General features: G+C 67.1%; 1 protein-coding gene across 1 annotated transcript in view; it reads left to right on the plus strand.

Annotated features, from left to right (window-relative positions):
* Positions 1-13,158, plus strand: part of PARVB (parvin beta) — a 31,510-nt gene extending 18,352 nt beyond the window's left edge. The window contains exons 4-13 of the mRNA XM_004610566.2: positions 1,553-1,655; positions 2,272-2,412; positions 2,779-2,894; positions 3,926-3,984; positions 4,707-4,726; positions 6,345-6,406; positions 7,350-7,418; positions 9,889-9,990; positions 10,930-11,002; positions 11,425-13,158. Coding sequence (XP_004610623.2) covers positions 1,553-1,655; positions 2,272-2,412; positions 2,779-2,894; positions 3,926-3,984; positions 4,707-4,726; positions 6,345-6,406; positions 7,350-7,418; positions 9,889-9,990; positions 10,930-11,002; positions 11,425-11,501 — 822 coding nt within the window. The 3' untranslated portion in view covers positions 11,502-13,158. The remainder of the gene's footprint in view (positions 1-1,552; positions 1,656-2,271; positions 2,413-2,778; positions 2,895-3,925; positions 3,985-4,706; positions 4,727-6,344; positions 6,407-7,349; positions 7,419-9,888; positions 9,991-10,929; positions 11,003-11,424) is intronic.
* Positions 13,159-14,406: the final 1,248 nt, after the last annotated feature.

Consider the following 14,406-nt stretch of genomic DNA (forward strand, 5'->3'; position numbering starts at 1 on the left):
CGGGCGCCCTGAGAGGGGCCGCTCGGGCCCAGAGGCTGTGGCTGGCAGAGAGGCGTTGCTCAGCTCCTGGCGGCCTCCCCCTCGCGCCCCCTCCCGGCCCGTGCTTGGGGCTTAGCGGCCCCTTTTCTCGGCCTTTCTTGCGAGTTTACCCAGGCGAGAAGCCACTTGGCTGTGCCACAATGGGCCCGGCAGGTAATCTGGGGCCCGTCAGCGTTAGCCGGAGCCCTGGACCGTGGCCGCGGCCCCCCCCGCCCCCCGCCAGGGTCTCTGTCAACGCGGCCGCCGTCGCCCGGGTTTCTCCTCCAAGCGCCTCAGCCCAGAGCTGGTGCCTGTGTTTCCCGAGGGGGCTCCCGGCGCCCTGATGCCCCCAGCCAGCCCGTGGGCTCCCGGGCGTGCCGGGATGTGCGGCTCTTAGTGGCTCCTGCGACCCGGTGCATCTTGCGAGGGCTTTTGTCTCTTCCTGAAAACCCGCCTTGTCGCTGTGCAGAGCCGGGCGTGGGTGAGTCGCGTCTCTCAGCCCTGCGAGCCGGGGGAGGCCTGTCACTCAGGCAGGGCCAGGGCAGGCGGCTGGAACCCTCCAGAAAGGTGGCAGAGCTGCGGCTGCTGCTGTCCCCCCAGGGAAGCCCGAGTGTCGCCTGGGCAGCCGGGGATGGGCGGGGGAGGGCGGGGGGCGCCCACAGACCCAGGCAGGGGTGCGGCTCCCTGTCTGTCCTCCTGCCGACCCCTCCCCCTCTGGCCTCCCTTCCCTGGGGCCCGGAGCCTCTCGGTGGAGACCGGCAGGACCCCCCCCAGCTCACCCTGAGCCGGTCAGGTACCCCCCGCTGAGCCCTGGCCCCCGTCTCGAGGGACAGTGAGGTGGGGCTCGGGGCTGGTCTGGGGGCAGCGCTGGCTGGGCTGACGAGGGGGCGGGGTCTCTTTCCTGCCGTGCCCACCGTCGGGGGAAGGAAACACGCGAAAGGGGTCTGGCTTCCCCGAAAGCCGCAAGCTCCGGGCACAGAGCCGGCGGGCGGCCGGGACAGTCTATGGCGGTGTCCCTGCGCCCCGCGCTGTCGGCCTTTGAGCCTGAGCCCTGCTCCCCGCAGGACCCCCAGCCTGGACCCCGGCCTCGAGCCTCCCCGCCCTGGGCTTCTGCAGGAAGGGTCTTGTCCCCCCTCCCGCCCCCGCCCCCCGTCGGGCTGATCCTGCGTGTCCCTGCCCCTCCCTCGGTGACCAGCCCCGTGGGGCCCCAGATGGGGTCTGCAGTGCAGAGTCCCGCCGCTGTGCGCCCACCTGAGCGCTTACATCACGGCTGGGGGCTGTGTCCCTCAACACGGCTTTGCTGGCTGGCCGGAAGTGACCCTTCTCTGTCACTGGCCCACACACTCGGGGCACCCTTGGGTCCCACTGCATCCCCCTCTCCATGTCCCGCTCGCTCCCCTCCTCTGCTCCAGCGAACAGTGCTCGGGCCAGGCTCTTTCGTGGATCCCTTGGGGAGGGGGGGTCCCAGGAGCCCCCCGTGGAGGCGCGACGCTCCCCTCCCCCACGACTCACGGGCCCGGCATCTGCCCCCCAGGTGCTCATTGACTGGGTCAACGACGTACTGGCCGAGGAGCGGATCATCGTGAAGCAGCTGGACGAGGACCTGTTTGACGGGCAGGTGCTGCAGAAGCTTCTGGGTGAGCCCCACTCCTGGGAGACTGGGCGTCCCTGGGCGTCATCGGGCGTCACCGCCCTGAGCCTCAGCTCCCTGACTCTGTCCTGGGGCTCGGAGGCGGTGGGGGAGGGAACTTCTGGACCCTTCCGGAACCTTCCGGAACCTTCTGTGGCTGCTGTGCCATTGGGTGCATACGGGTCTCCTGCCGCCCTGCACACTGTCGGCTGAAACACCGCCAGGCCTGTGCCTGCTGGTTCGGGGTGCGGGGATGGGTAGGTCCCCCCGAAATCCCGCTTGGACAGACGGGGCGGCTCTGCTGCTCTCGTGTTTCCTGCCCGCCGAAACCACCAGGCTCACGGGGGAGCTGCCCCCGGGCCCCGCAGCTCTGACTCCCTGACGCGTCTCCGCCCCCCCGGGCACTCAGGCTCCCACCGTACCCCCCCCCCCCCCCGCCGCCCCGAGTCCTTCTTCGACTGGGACCCCGGCTTGGCACGAGCTCGCCCGTGCCCTGAGGGGAGGGACGACGGGAGGGCTGGGGGTTGTGTGGCAGCTGCTCTGGACGTGGGGGGTGGGGAGAGGGACCCGCGGCCCCCCAGTGTGGCCCCGGCCCGGCTGACCGCGCCGGCCCGTCCTTGCAGAGAAGCTGGGCCACTGCAAGCTGAATGTGGCCGAGGTGACGCAGTCCGAGGTCGGCCAGAGGCAGAAGCTGCAGACGGTGCTGGAGGCCGTGCAGGAGCTGCTGCGGCCCCACGGCCGGCCCCTGCCCTGGACTGTGGACCGTGAGTGTGGCCGGCCCCTTTCGTGGACCGTGGGTGTGTGGCCGGCCCCTTTCGTGGACCGTGGGTGTGTGACCGGCCCCTTTCGTGGACCTGAGTGTGTGGCCGGCCCCTTTCGTGGACCGTGGGTGTGTGGCCGGCCCCTTTCGTGGACTGTGGGTGTGTGGCCGGCCCCTTTCGTGGACTGTGGGTGTGTGGCTGGCCCCTTTCATGGTCCGTGGGTGTGTGGTCGGCCCCTGCAGTGGATGTTAGCAGGATCTGCTGGCCCTGGCCCCCATGTGGCCCATGGCTGCCCGGGGGCCTGTGATGCGGTGCTGGGGGCTCAGGCCCCGCCCGCCCGCCCGCCGGCAGCCGCGTCTCTCCCCGCAGTGATTCACGGGAAGAACCTGGTGTCCATCCTGCAGCTGCTCCTCTCGCTGGCCACGCACTTCCGGGCACCTATCCGCCTCCCCGAGCATGTGTCTGTGCAGGTGGTGGTTGTGCGGGTGAGTGACCATGGCCAGCAGCCCTGCCCCGGCCAGGCCCCTCCTCCCTGGGCACAGGGCGAGGGAGGTGCAGGGGACCGTCGCTCAGCTCCCAGTGCGGAGAGAGGTGCCCCCATCACAGGGTGGAGGTCACTCCGCTGGGCTTGGTTTGTTTATTTTGGGGGGCCACACCCGGCAGTGCTCAGGGCTCACTCCTGTCTCTGTGCTCAGGGCTGACTCCTGGCTCTGTGCTCGGGGCTGATTCCTGGCTCTGTGCTTGGGGCTGAATCCTGGCTCTGTGCTCGACGTGACTCCTATCTCTGTGCTTGGGGCTGACTCCTGACTCTGTGCTCATGGCTGACTCCTGTCTCTGTACTCGGGGCTGATTCCTGGCTCTGTGCTCGGGGCTGAATCCTGGCTCTGTGCTCATGGCTGACTCCTGTCTCTGTGCTCAGGGCTGACACCCAGCACAGTGCTCGGGGTAGACTCCCAACTCTGTGCTCAGGGATGACTCCTGACTCTGTGCTTGGTGTGACTCCTGGCTCTGTGCTCAGGGCTGACTTCTGGCTCTGTGCTTAGGGTCACTCCCTGCTGGCTAGGGCCTGGGGGCAGCTCTGTCACGAGAGCTGTGGTCCTCGGCTCCATCTCTGCATACTGGGGGAGTGGCTGTGGGGACTCAGCCGTGTGTGCTGCTCTGTGGGGTGGGTGTGCGTGAGGTGGGCGCCCCCAGGGCTGCTCCCCTGCTATTTACCGGGAGCCCCTAGGGCCCAGCTCAGCAGTGCTGGGGGCAGCTCTGAGGAGAGTGCTCAGAACCCACTCTCCGAGCTGGCTCCAGCCCCACTTTGCGCATTAAAAGAAAATATTTTTACTTCTGCCCTGGGTGGGGCGAGGCGTCCTGCAGGCTGGTCCCGGCCCCTTAGCCTGCCCGCCCGTGGGCGCTGGGCCACCCGGACCTTCCGAGGCACGGCAGGGCTGGGGGCTGCCCTGCACGAAGGGGTGGACGGAGGCGGGGAGGGCGGGGGCTGGGGGGCCTCACCCTCCTCCCTCCGCAGAAGCGGGAAGGGCTGCTGCATTCCAGCCACATCACTGAGGAGCTGACCACCAGCACCGAGTGAGTGCCCCCCTCTAGCCGCTCGAGCCCCCCGGGCCCCCACCCGGACCCTGACCGCCAGGCCCGGCCGTGGCAGAAGGAATGGCCGTGGGCAGCCCTTCCAAAAGCCTAGGGAGGGGGGCTGGAGCGATAGCACAGCGGGTAGGGGGCTAGGGCGTTTGCCTTGCACGCGGTCGACCCGGGTTCAATTCCCAGCATCCCATATGGTCCCCTGAGCACCGCCAGGGGTGATTCCTGAGTGCATGAGCCAGGAGCGACCCCTGTGCATTGCTGGGTGTGACCCAAAAAGCAAAAAAAAAAAAAAAAAAAGCCTAGGGAGGGCCGGACAGCACCGAGGGGAGGGCGCTTGCCTTGCATGAAGCCAACCCGGGTTCGGCCCCCGACCCCCGGCATCCCATGTGGCCCCCGGGCCCTGCCAGGAGTGATTCCTGAGTGCACAGGCAGGAGGGAGCCCTGAGCATCTCCCGGGTGTGGCCCCAAAGCCAAAAAGCAAAGAAACAAACAAAGAACCAGGCGACCAGCCGTGCGTGTGGGTGCCAGGGTCCGGGGCACGTGGCCACACCCCTCTCAGAGGGAGCCGCGTGCGTGGGCCCAGAGAGGCCCCGGGCGGGCAGATGGGAGAAAGTGCCCCAGGGGCTCCCAGCTGGTGGGGTGGGGGTGAGGGCTCCTGGGAAGGGGCCAGTGGCCGCAGTGGCTGCACTGACGCCCCTCCCTGTCTGCAGGATGATGGCCGGCCGTTTCGGTGAGTACCTGGGCCCGGGTCTGGGGTTGAGGTGGGGGGGGCCAGGCGGGGCTGCCCGGGGGGCACCCACAGCTCTGGGACGAGGAGGAAGTCTAGCTGCCCTGCATCCCCCGGAGCCCGGTCGGCCTCGGGCGGGCAGGGTGACCCTGGGCACACACAGGAGGGGGACGTGCTTCCGCTGGGGGGTCACGGTCAGCTGGACCTGGGACCTTCCTCCCGACAGACTTTTATTTCTTCCACCTTTAAAACCTCGTGTGCGGGGCTGGAGCGATAGCACAGCGGGGAGGGTGTTGGCCTTGCACGCGGCCAACCCGGGTTCGATTCCCAGCATCCCATAGGGTCCCCTGAGCACTGCCAGGGGTGATTCCTGAGTGCAGAGCCAGGAGTGACCCCTGAGCATTGCTGGGTGGGACCCAAAAAGGAAAAAAGAAAAACCAAAAACAACAACAAAAAACAACTCGTGATTCTCGGACCTTCTCGGGGCTGTGGCCTCCTCCCGGCCCTGCACATCCCCTCCGTGTCCCCTCCGTGTCCCTGTCAGGGGGGACACATGGGCTCCTGGATGGCCCTTCCTGTTGCCCCTCCCCCTGCAGACACAGCCCTTAGCGCCGCCCCCCTCCCCGTCTCAGCCCTTTCTGGGCCCTTTTGTGCCCTTTCTCCCCTGCTGCCCTGTACAGCCTGGCCTGAGCCTCAGTTTCCTTCCTGAGCCCCTCCACTCCCCCCACCCAGTGTGTGGGCCCGAGCCCATGTGCCAGGACCGGCGCCTCGCGCCCAGGGAAGCAGCTAGAATATTCTAGAACTGGAGCCTCTGTGGCCTCTGTGAGGGCGTGGAGGGTCCGGAGGGTGACGAGACCCCCCCCTGCTGCCACGGAGCTCCTGGGGGCCGCTAGGACCCTCTGACCACGCACCCCACTTGGAGCGTCGCCCACCCACACAGAGTGTCCACGGGGCCTCCCACGGCTGGCCACCAACCCACGTGGGCGCCGGCCTTCCGGGAAACTGCTCGCTGGTGCTGCCTCAGTTTACCCATCAGCATGCCCTGCTGGTGCCCCGGGAATCCCCGACACGGCCTGGGCACGCACGCGTCCCCCCCGTCTCTCCTCTCCCCCGACACGGCCCACCAGGACAGCTGCCCAGCCTGAGGTTGGGCCCTGGAGCGGGGACGGGCTGGTCACTTGTGGCCACGGCTGAGCATTGGCCCACGGCGAGCACCTCGGACCCCTGCCTCCCGCAGCCCCCTCTCCTGCCTCCCCGGCCGGCACCAGCAGCTTCTCATGTTGGCTTTGTGGGGACGCAGCCCCCCACCCCCACCCCACCCCACCCCACCGCGGGCTGGAGGGAAGATTCTGGAACTGACTCAGGACCCAGGACACGGCCGGGGGGCTTGGGGGGATGGGGCAGTGCGGGGGGCACATGGGGACGGCAGCCTGGGGAGGGGGGGCTGTGTGGAGGCGGCGGAGGGCAGCCCCCCGCCCAGAGCCTGCGGTGTGGACGCCGCTTCCCGTTACCTTGCCCTGTTGGGGCGTCTGGGGGCGGGAGGGCAGCTCTGGGAGGGGCGGGCGGCTCCTCGGGCCCTGAGTGTGCGCCCGTGACCAAGCCCCATGTCTGCTGTGCGCAGAGAGGGACGCCTTTGACACGCTGTTCGACCACGCCCCGGACAAGCTCAACGTGGTGAAGAAGGTGAGGCCAGGCCCCCAGCCCTGCCGGCTCCTGGGTCCGAATCCCCCCACCCCCACCCCCAGGCTGGCCTGGGCTCAACCCCTGCGGCCCTCCCTGCCTCCCGATACTCCTGACCTCCGAGCCCGCCCGCCCCGTAACAGCGGCAGACCCGAGCCCGACTCCGGAGAGCGTGCCCAGGGCAGACGCCCGGAACAGGGGCCCGAGCCGCAGGCACACTGACTCAGCCGGGCCCGTGTCCACACGCAGAGCTGTGGCCCTCGTCCCTGGCGTCAGGACACGGGTCTCTGGTCCTGGGCGGAGGGTCTGAGCCGCCGGCTGCCTCGTGGGTGGGACGCGTGTCCAGAGGGAGGCTCACCCGTGGCTCATTCCCGACTTGGTGGCATTGTGGGTGCGACGGGGGATCGGGGGCCCCTGGCCCTAGGCGGCAAGAGGGCGGGACTGCTGTTCCCGGCACCCAGCCCACGCCGCCCGCCTCCTGGACTGGGCGACACTGACACGTGGCCCCCGCGGCTGGGCAGGACAGGGGGGCACTGCCTGCATGTGACGGGGGGACACAAGCCTCTTGGGGGCTCTGACAGTGACGTCTGGGGACCCAGAGAGGTGGCCCAGCGGGAGGGGCACTGGCCAGGCCACGTCCCCGGCACCCCATTGGGTCCCCGAGTCCCTCGGGGAGACGTCCCCGAGCACAGAGCCAGGAGCAGCCCCGAGCAGGGCCGGCTGTGCCATGCAAACACACCTGGACAGACCCACGTCTGGGGGCCAGCGCCCCCGAGGCAGGGCCAGCGGCTGGACACCGTCTCCTCGCCCCTGACCGCCGGGGCCCTGCCGGCCTGCCAGTGGCTTTGCTAGTTTGGGGGACAGTCCCGGGGCAGCCCCTGTCTGGACCAGAACCCCCTCCCGGGGGCGCTCGGAGGGCTCGGGCCTCAGTCCCATCTCCCCTCAGTCCCTCATCACCTTCGTGAACAAGCACCTGAACAAGCTCAACCTGGAGGTGACGGAGCTGGAGACGCAGGTGAGGCTCTCGGGGGGCCGGGCGGGTCCCCCACAGGCACCCCCAGGCGAGCCGTGGGGCGAGGGGTCGTGAGGGACCTGCTCAACAGCAGCGGTCTCCAGCCAGTGTCTAGTAGATCCCGGGGTTCTTGATCCCCTTCCCAGGCACGGGTGTAGACGGACCCCCACTTCTGCCTGTGTGTGCTCGTGTGTGTTCTTGTGTGTGCTCCTATGTGCTTGCTCATGTGTGTCCTTGTGTGTGCTCCTATGTGCGCGCTTGATGTATCTTCTTATGTGTGCTCATGTGTGTGCACATGTGTGTTCTTGTGTGTATGCTCATGTGTGTTCTTGTGTGTGCTCCTATGTGCTTGCTCATATGTGTTCTTGTGTGTGCTCCTATGTGTGCGCTTGATGTATGTTCTTATGTGTGCTCATGTGTGTGCACATGTGTGTTCTTGTGTGTGCGTGCTCATGTGTGTTCTTATGTGTGTTCATGTGTGTTTGTCCATGTATGTCCTTGTGTGTGCTCATGTGTGTACTTGCGTGTGCCAGTTGGGCCAATGACCCCCCGATCTGCAGTTCCCTTTTGCCTGTTTTCAAGGAGGCCCCTGGGGCCCAACTCTCAGCCCTGCTCTGTTTCGGGGGCAGCCGTTTGCCCCCCACACCCTCCTACTTTCTGTCCCGACCCCGTCTCCTCTGCGGCAAATCCCTCCTGCTAGACTTCTAGAATGTTCTAGAGAGTTCTGGCTCCCCTCTGCTCCTGCTCCCCTGGGCTTCGCTCTGGACTGGCACCTGGTGGAGGCTCCCCAGAGGCCCCTTGAGAAAATGCTTGAAATCTTTCTTCGGCTCTAAGTGCGGGAGCATCTCGCCGCTTGCCTGCCCGGCAGCCCATGCCCTCCCCCGAGCCGGGCGTCTGGGCGTTCCGGAGCTGATTTCGCTAATACCGGCTGATCCAGCTTAAGCCCGCGTGAGAGAAAGCGCTCGCTCCGGACGCCTCTTATTTGCCTTTCTAATTAAAAAAGTAATTCAGGCTCCGCGTCAGCAGCCCTCCCCGCACGGCTCCTCCTCCCGCCACCCCTCGCCCCTGCATGCTCGGACAGGCACCAGAGGCCAGTGGCTTCCTGGGGAGATGTCACACGCCCGGGGGGGGGGGGGGGAGCTCCGTTCTCCGAGGGCGTCTGCGTCATGCCCGCCCACCGCAGCCTCCCCCGGCTGGTGTTGCCCCAAGGGTCCCGTCCCTGACGAGTGTCCCCGCTCCAGGCCGGGAGCGTCTGTGCTCAGATGCACGGGGTCCCCTCCCCCGTGCCCGGGAGGGAGCACAGGTGCCCGAGTCCTACTGGGGTTCCCGCCTCACCTCTCAGACGCCCCCCACGCCCACTCAAACGGCCGCTGACCCTCAACCCTGACCTTGTGGGCTCAGGGACCCGTTGTCCCCCAACGCCCTCTGGGTCCTGGAAACCCCCTGCAGTGGTCCGGGAGAGCGCTCTGGCCACACTGCAGGACCCGCCCCCCACCCCACCCTGCGCTGCCGCAGGGCCTGGGGCACGTTTCTGCCAGAGGCAACAGCCCCGGGGCCCCGGGCAGGGTTTTCTGGTTCCCTTCATCATTGAGGTCAAGGGACCTCAGAAAGAGACCAGAGCTCAAATTCTGTGTGTATGTGTGTGTGCACACACATGTGTCTGTGCATGTGTGTATGCATGTGTGTATATGCATGTATATCTGTGTACATATGTGTGTATGTATATGTGCACATGCATGTGTGTGCCTGTATGTGTGCGTGTGTATTCGTGTATATGTATGCATGTCTGTGCATATGTGTGTTTCCCCCCTCTGGAGAGTGAAGCCCTCTCTTTTCTGTAAGCCCGTGGATTAGCTGAGAGTCCCAGGGCTGCGGCCCTTCCTGGGAGACACCCCCTATTCTGGGCAGCCTCTTAGCCTGGACTGAGCAGGCTCCTGCCTCGAGCCCCCTGCACTGAGAGGGTCCCGAGTGAGGGGCTTACGGGGGCGCTGCTGATGGAGACCCTGAGGGTGGACCGGGGGTCCCTTCCCGCAGACACTCTTGGGGGCTTTGCTCCTGGGTGTAAACGGACGGTTCCCCCTTCACTGGCCTGAACTTCACACCCCCCCCCGACCCCAGGGCAGTGCCCACCAGCCTCATGCCCCCCACCCTGCGGGCGTCCTGTCCACTTTGACTCTCCTGTGTAAAAGGGGCAGCGTCCCTCCTGCGTCCTGTTTTTTTTGGGGGGAGGGGGCTGCCTCCAGAGCTTCCCATGCGGGCGCCCGGCTGCCTCCTGTGGGTGGGGGTCCCCGAGGGAGGCAGGACCCCTGTGAGGTGGGGGGTCCACTCAAGGCCCCCTGAGCAAGGCGGGAGCAGGGCAAGGCTTGTCCCGTGCAGCCCCCACCAGGCCCCCGGCCATGGGCAGAGCCCGCACCGGGCTGCAGGGGGCCGGGCGTGGGCGGGGGGGGGGGGTGCTGCCCGCTGCCCCCTGTAGTTCGCAGATGGCGTCTACCTGGTCCTGCTCATGGGCCTGCTGGACGGCTACTTTGTGCCCCTGCACCTTTTCCACCTGACCCCGGAGAGCTTCCAGCAGAAGGTAGGCGCCCCCGCCCCCCTCGGCCCCCCTCGGCCCCGGGCCCGGGCCTCCGAGGGAGGCTGCGGGGCTCCGGCTGGGGTCCGAGTGCTGCAGGCCGTCTGTCCCGTGACCGGCCCCTGGGGAGTGGCAGTGCCCAGTCAGTACAGCCTAGCGAGTGGCCAGTGCCTGGTTGTGGAATCGGGAGATGGTCAGTGCCCGGTCAGTAGGCCCCGGGGGGTGGTCAGTGCCCGGTCAGTAGGCCCTGAGGGGTGGTCAGTGCCCGGTCAGTAGGCCCTGGGGGTGGTCAGTGCCCAGTCAGTAGGCCCCGGGGGGTGGTCAGTGCCCGGTCAGTAGGCCCTGGGGGGTGGTCAGTGCCCAGTCAGTAGGCCCCGGGGGGTGGTCAGTGCCCGGTCAGTAGGCCCCAGGGGGTGGTCAGTGCCCGGTCATTAGGCCCCGGGGGGTGGTCAGTGCCCGGTCAGTAGGCCCCAGGGGGTGGTCAGTGCCCGGTCAGTAGATCCTGGTGGGGGGGTCAGTGTCTGGGATAACAGAGCCGGGGTGTGGCCAGTGGGGCCGAGCATGAGGGGTCCCGTGAGCCGCCGCACTGGTGGGGGTTGGGCTTTTCCCGTGAGGCCACCGGCTGGGCCAGGGTTGGAGGCTCTGGTCTAAGGTGGGACCCACGGCGGGTGGGGGGCTCCTCAGGACGAGGCTCGGACAGGGGGCAGCCTCACCCCTCGGGCGTGTCAGGACAGCAGCGCCTTTGCTGCGGCAGCCTCGGGCCTGGCTCTGCATGTGGGGGTCAGCAGGAGGGTGGGGGGTGCAGGGGGTCTGTCGGCTGCTCTGCCTCGGCCCTGGCGATGCCCTCTGGGGAGAGCCTGGCTCCCCCCTGCCCCACCTCCTTCCTAGGCCAGCGGGCACGGGGCCATGCCGGGTGCAGCTGGCCATGCTGCCCTGTCCCCGCAGACCCACAACGTGTCTCTGGCCTTCGAGCTGATGCTGGAAGGCGGCCTCGCAAAGCCCAAGGCCCGGCCCGAAGGTGAGGCCCGCGGTGGGGGAGGAGCGGGGGGCAGGCTCGGGCCAAGGGGTCCAGGGGCGTCCCCCTCCTCTGGGGGGTCTCGGGGCAAGACTGGCAGGTGCGTGGGGAGGGGTCGTCACGGGGGTCAGGAGGGTCAGGGGGAGGGATCAGGGCACACAGGCACCCCAGTAGGCCTGTGGGGGAGGGGAGAAAGGGGAGGGGGAGGGAGAGGAGCGGGGTGGGGGGAGGCCCTGACCCCCCATGTCTAGGCCGGCTCCCGCCCGGGAGAGGCCAGTGATCCCCACTTGCGCCCCGTGCTGACCTGAGGGTCGGAGCAGCCTGTCCACATCCCCCTGTTGCTGTGGGGGTGCTGGGGGTCCTCAGGGAGAAGCCGTGGGCAGGGGGTCCCCGGCCCCACCCCACACTGCCCCTGCCCTTCGCAGACGTGGTGAGCCTGGACCTCAAGTCCACGCTGCGTGTCCTGTACAGCCTGTTCACCAAGTACAAGAACATGGAGTGACAGAGAGAGCCGGAGACCCCACCCGCCCGCTCCTTCCCGATGGGCTCTCTCAGGGCGCCCGGAGATGGAGCGGCAGCACCGCCCCAAAGGCGCTGAGTCGGGTCCCACCTTCCGGGGGCTCCTTGGGTCTTGGGCGACATCAGCCCAAAGCAGGTCGCAGCATCACCTTCACCCGTGTCCCGCCGCTCGCTGGTGCCATAAACCTCCCCGACCCCAGCAAGCTCGACCCCGAGGCGCGGCCCACACCCTGAGTCTTCAGAGGGGCTGGAAAACGGGGTTCAGGGTGTGGGGGCACTAGCCCCAGGTGCCCCCCAATCCCTGAGGCTCCAGGTTGGGGTCCCGGGGGCTGGTTTCCATGACGCCCCGGAACCGTGCCCGTCCCCATGGCCCCTCAGGGACCGCCTCTGGACCCCTGTTGGCAACCACCTGTGAAGACCCAACTCCAAGTAGCCACGTATGGGGGGGGGTCGGACTGCAAGACCCGGGTGCGCCTCTGCCGCACCCTGCTGTGGGCGCCCTGGGCCCCGCGCCCACCGTGCGCCCCGCGCCCCGCTCCGTGCGCCCTGGGCCCCGCGCCCCGCTCTGGGCTCTCCTGCCTCTCTCCAGCACCCTCTGAGCTCCAGGGGCTCCCCTGAGCTGGGGTGCGGCTCCTTGGTGGTCTCCGTGCTCACGCCCCCCGCCCCCACCCCAGCCCCCGCCGCCCGCCCGTCCGTCTCCAGCCCGCGCCCGGCCTGCGCCCCCTCCCCCGCTCCGGTTCCCACCCTTGGAACCGCGTTTCCCCGCAACAGTTTAATATTCCGCCGGCGCTGACGGAGAAGGAGGTTTCCCAGCAGGGGCAAGAAATAATTAAAACGGCATTACCGCGGCTCCTGCGGGGGGCGGTGACATTAAGGCAGCGGCCGGCCCCTCCGAGCCGCCCCACCCTCGCTGGCCCCCCTGGGGCCTGGGGGATGCAGGGAGGCCTCCACGCCAGCTTGGAAAGAAGCGAGTCTCACGTTCTCCACCTGAGCCAGCAGCTCCAGCCTGCCGGGGTCCTGTGGTGAGGATGGGATTGTTCTAGAATGCCCCCCACCGCCACCGCCAACCGGGACGGACCGAGCTGGTTGGATGATGTGGGTAGCCCCCCACCCACCCCGACTGCAGTGGCCTGGCTTTCAGAACTATCTGGAAGGACTCGTGCTCAGCAGCCCGGGGCCCTGGCACAGAGACTTCCGGGCTCTGGGTCATCTCTGCCGGGGGCGGCCTGCTGGGCCCCAGGAACCAGTGTCCCTGCTTGCGGAACGTCCCGGAAGCTTCCTCATGGCCACGCATGCAGGAGCAGCTGGATGCCGGTCTCTGGAGGGGCGGCCTGAAAGCCAAGCCCCCTCCACGCCCCACCCCTGCGTCCTGCAGCCCCTCGGGGACGCCGGGGTCAGGGCCCTGCAGCGTGTCTGCGTCCCCACAGCCTCGGGGGTCCGTCTGCAGCTGGCAGAGCCCCTTTCACGCCTGCACGGCGATGCCACAGGCCCCAGTGCCCCCCCCCCCCCGCCACGGAACAGGCCGGCACTGAGCTGCGTGGGCAGCCTCTGCTCTGCGACTCGGCTCGCTCTGCTTCTGTTCCCGTTTGGAGCCGTGTGTTTGCTTTGGGAGTTTTGCATATTCAATAAAAGCCGCTAAGCCCCAATACGGTGCGTCTTCACACTGCGCTAGACGCTTGGCTCGGGTCAGGGCTGCCTGGTGGGGGGCTGTGGGCCCCGAGGGGGCTGGGGAGGGCGGGGAGTGGGGTGGGGGGCACAGGATCTGCATGCAGGAGCCCCGGGTTTCAGCCCTGACCCCGAGTGCTGCCCCCAGCCACATTAGACAAGAGGGGGGCAGGGCTGCCTGCCCCGGCAGCTGGTCCCCACCCAGCAGGGTTGGGTCCTGGGGTTGCTGGGGGCCAAACCGGGTGGGCAACAGGACCCCTGATTCCTGCACGGCCGCAGCCATGTGTGGGGAGGAACACCCCCTTGGCTGAGAGCAGGGGTCCGAGGTGGAGGGTGCGAGGCACAGACAGTAAAGGATCAAGTTTCTTCCCCTGTTCTGGGGTGGACACTCAATGTGGCCATAAGTCCTCGAGAGGCCCCCACGGGCCAGGGACCTCCTGGGCTCTGCTCTGTCGGGGGTCTCTCTCCTGCCAGCGTCCCTTCCTAAGGCCCCGCGGTGTTTGGGGGGCCCTGTCTTCAGTGGATTTTGAGGCTCCATAGGGCTGGAGGAAGAAGGGACTGTGGGGGTCCAGCTGTGAGGAAGAAAGCGGCTGGGTGAAGGCCAAAATCAGGGTGTGGGGGAGGGGATGGAGGGAAGACGGAGGGTGGATGGAAGGAAGGATGGATGGATGGGTGCATAGGACGAAGGATGGAATGAAGGGTGGATTGATGGAAGAATGGATGGATGGATGGATGGATGGATGGATGGATGGATGGATGGGTGGATGGATAGAAGGATGGATGGATGGATGGATGGTGGGTGGATGGATGGTGGATGGATGGAAAGATGGATGGACGGAAGGATGGATGGATGATGGATAGATAGAATAAAGAATGGATAGAAGGAATGAAGGGTGGATTGATGGAAGAATGGATGGATAGATGGATGGGTGGATGGGTGGATGGATACAAGGATGGATAGATGGATGGTGGGTGGATGGATGGTGGATGGATGGATGGATGGATGGAAAGATGGATGGACGGAAGGAAAGATGAATGGACGGAAGGATGGATGGATGATGGTGGATGGATGGATGATGGATAGATAGAATAAAGAATGGATAGAAGTAATGAAGGGTGGATTGATGGAAGAATGGATGACTGGATGGATGGGTGGAAGGATGGATGGATGGGTGGAAGGATGGATGGATGGATTGATTGATGGATGGATGGATGGATGGGTG

This window comes from Sorex araneus, chromosome 6 (genome assembly GCF_027595985.1).
Source record: "Sorex araneus isolate mSorAra2 chromosome 6, mSorAra2.pri, whole genome shotgun sequence".
In the NCBI taxonomy this organism is placed as follows: Eukaryota; Metazoa; Chordata; class Mammalia; order Eulipotyphla; family Soricidae; genus Sorex; species Sorex araneus.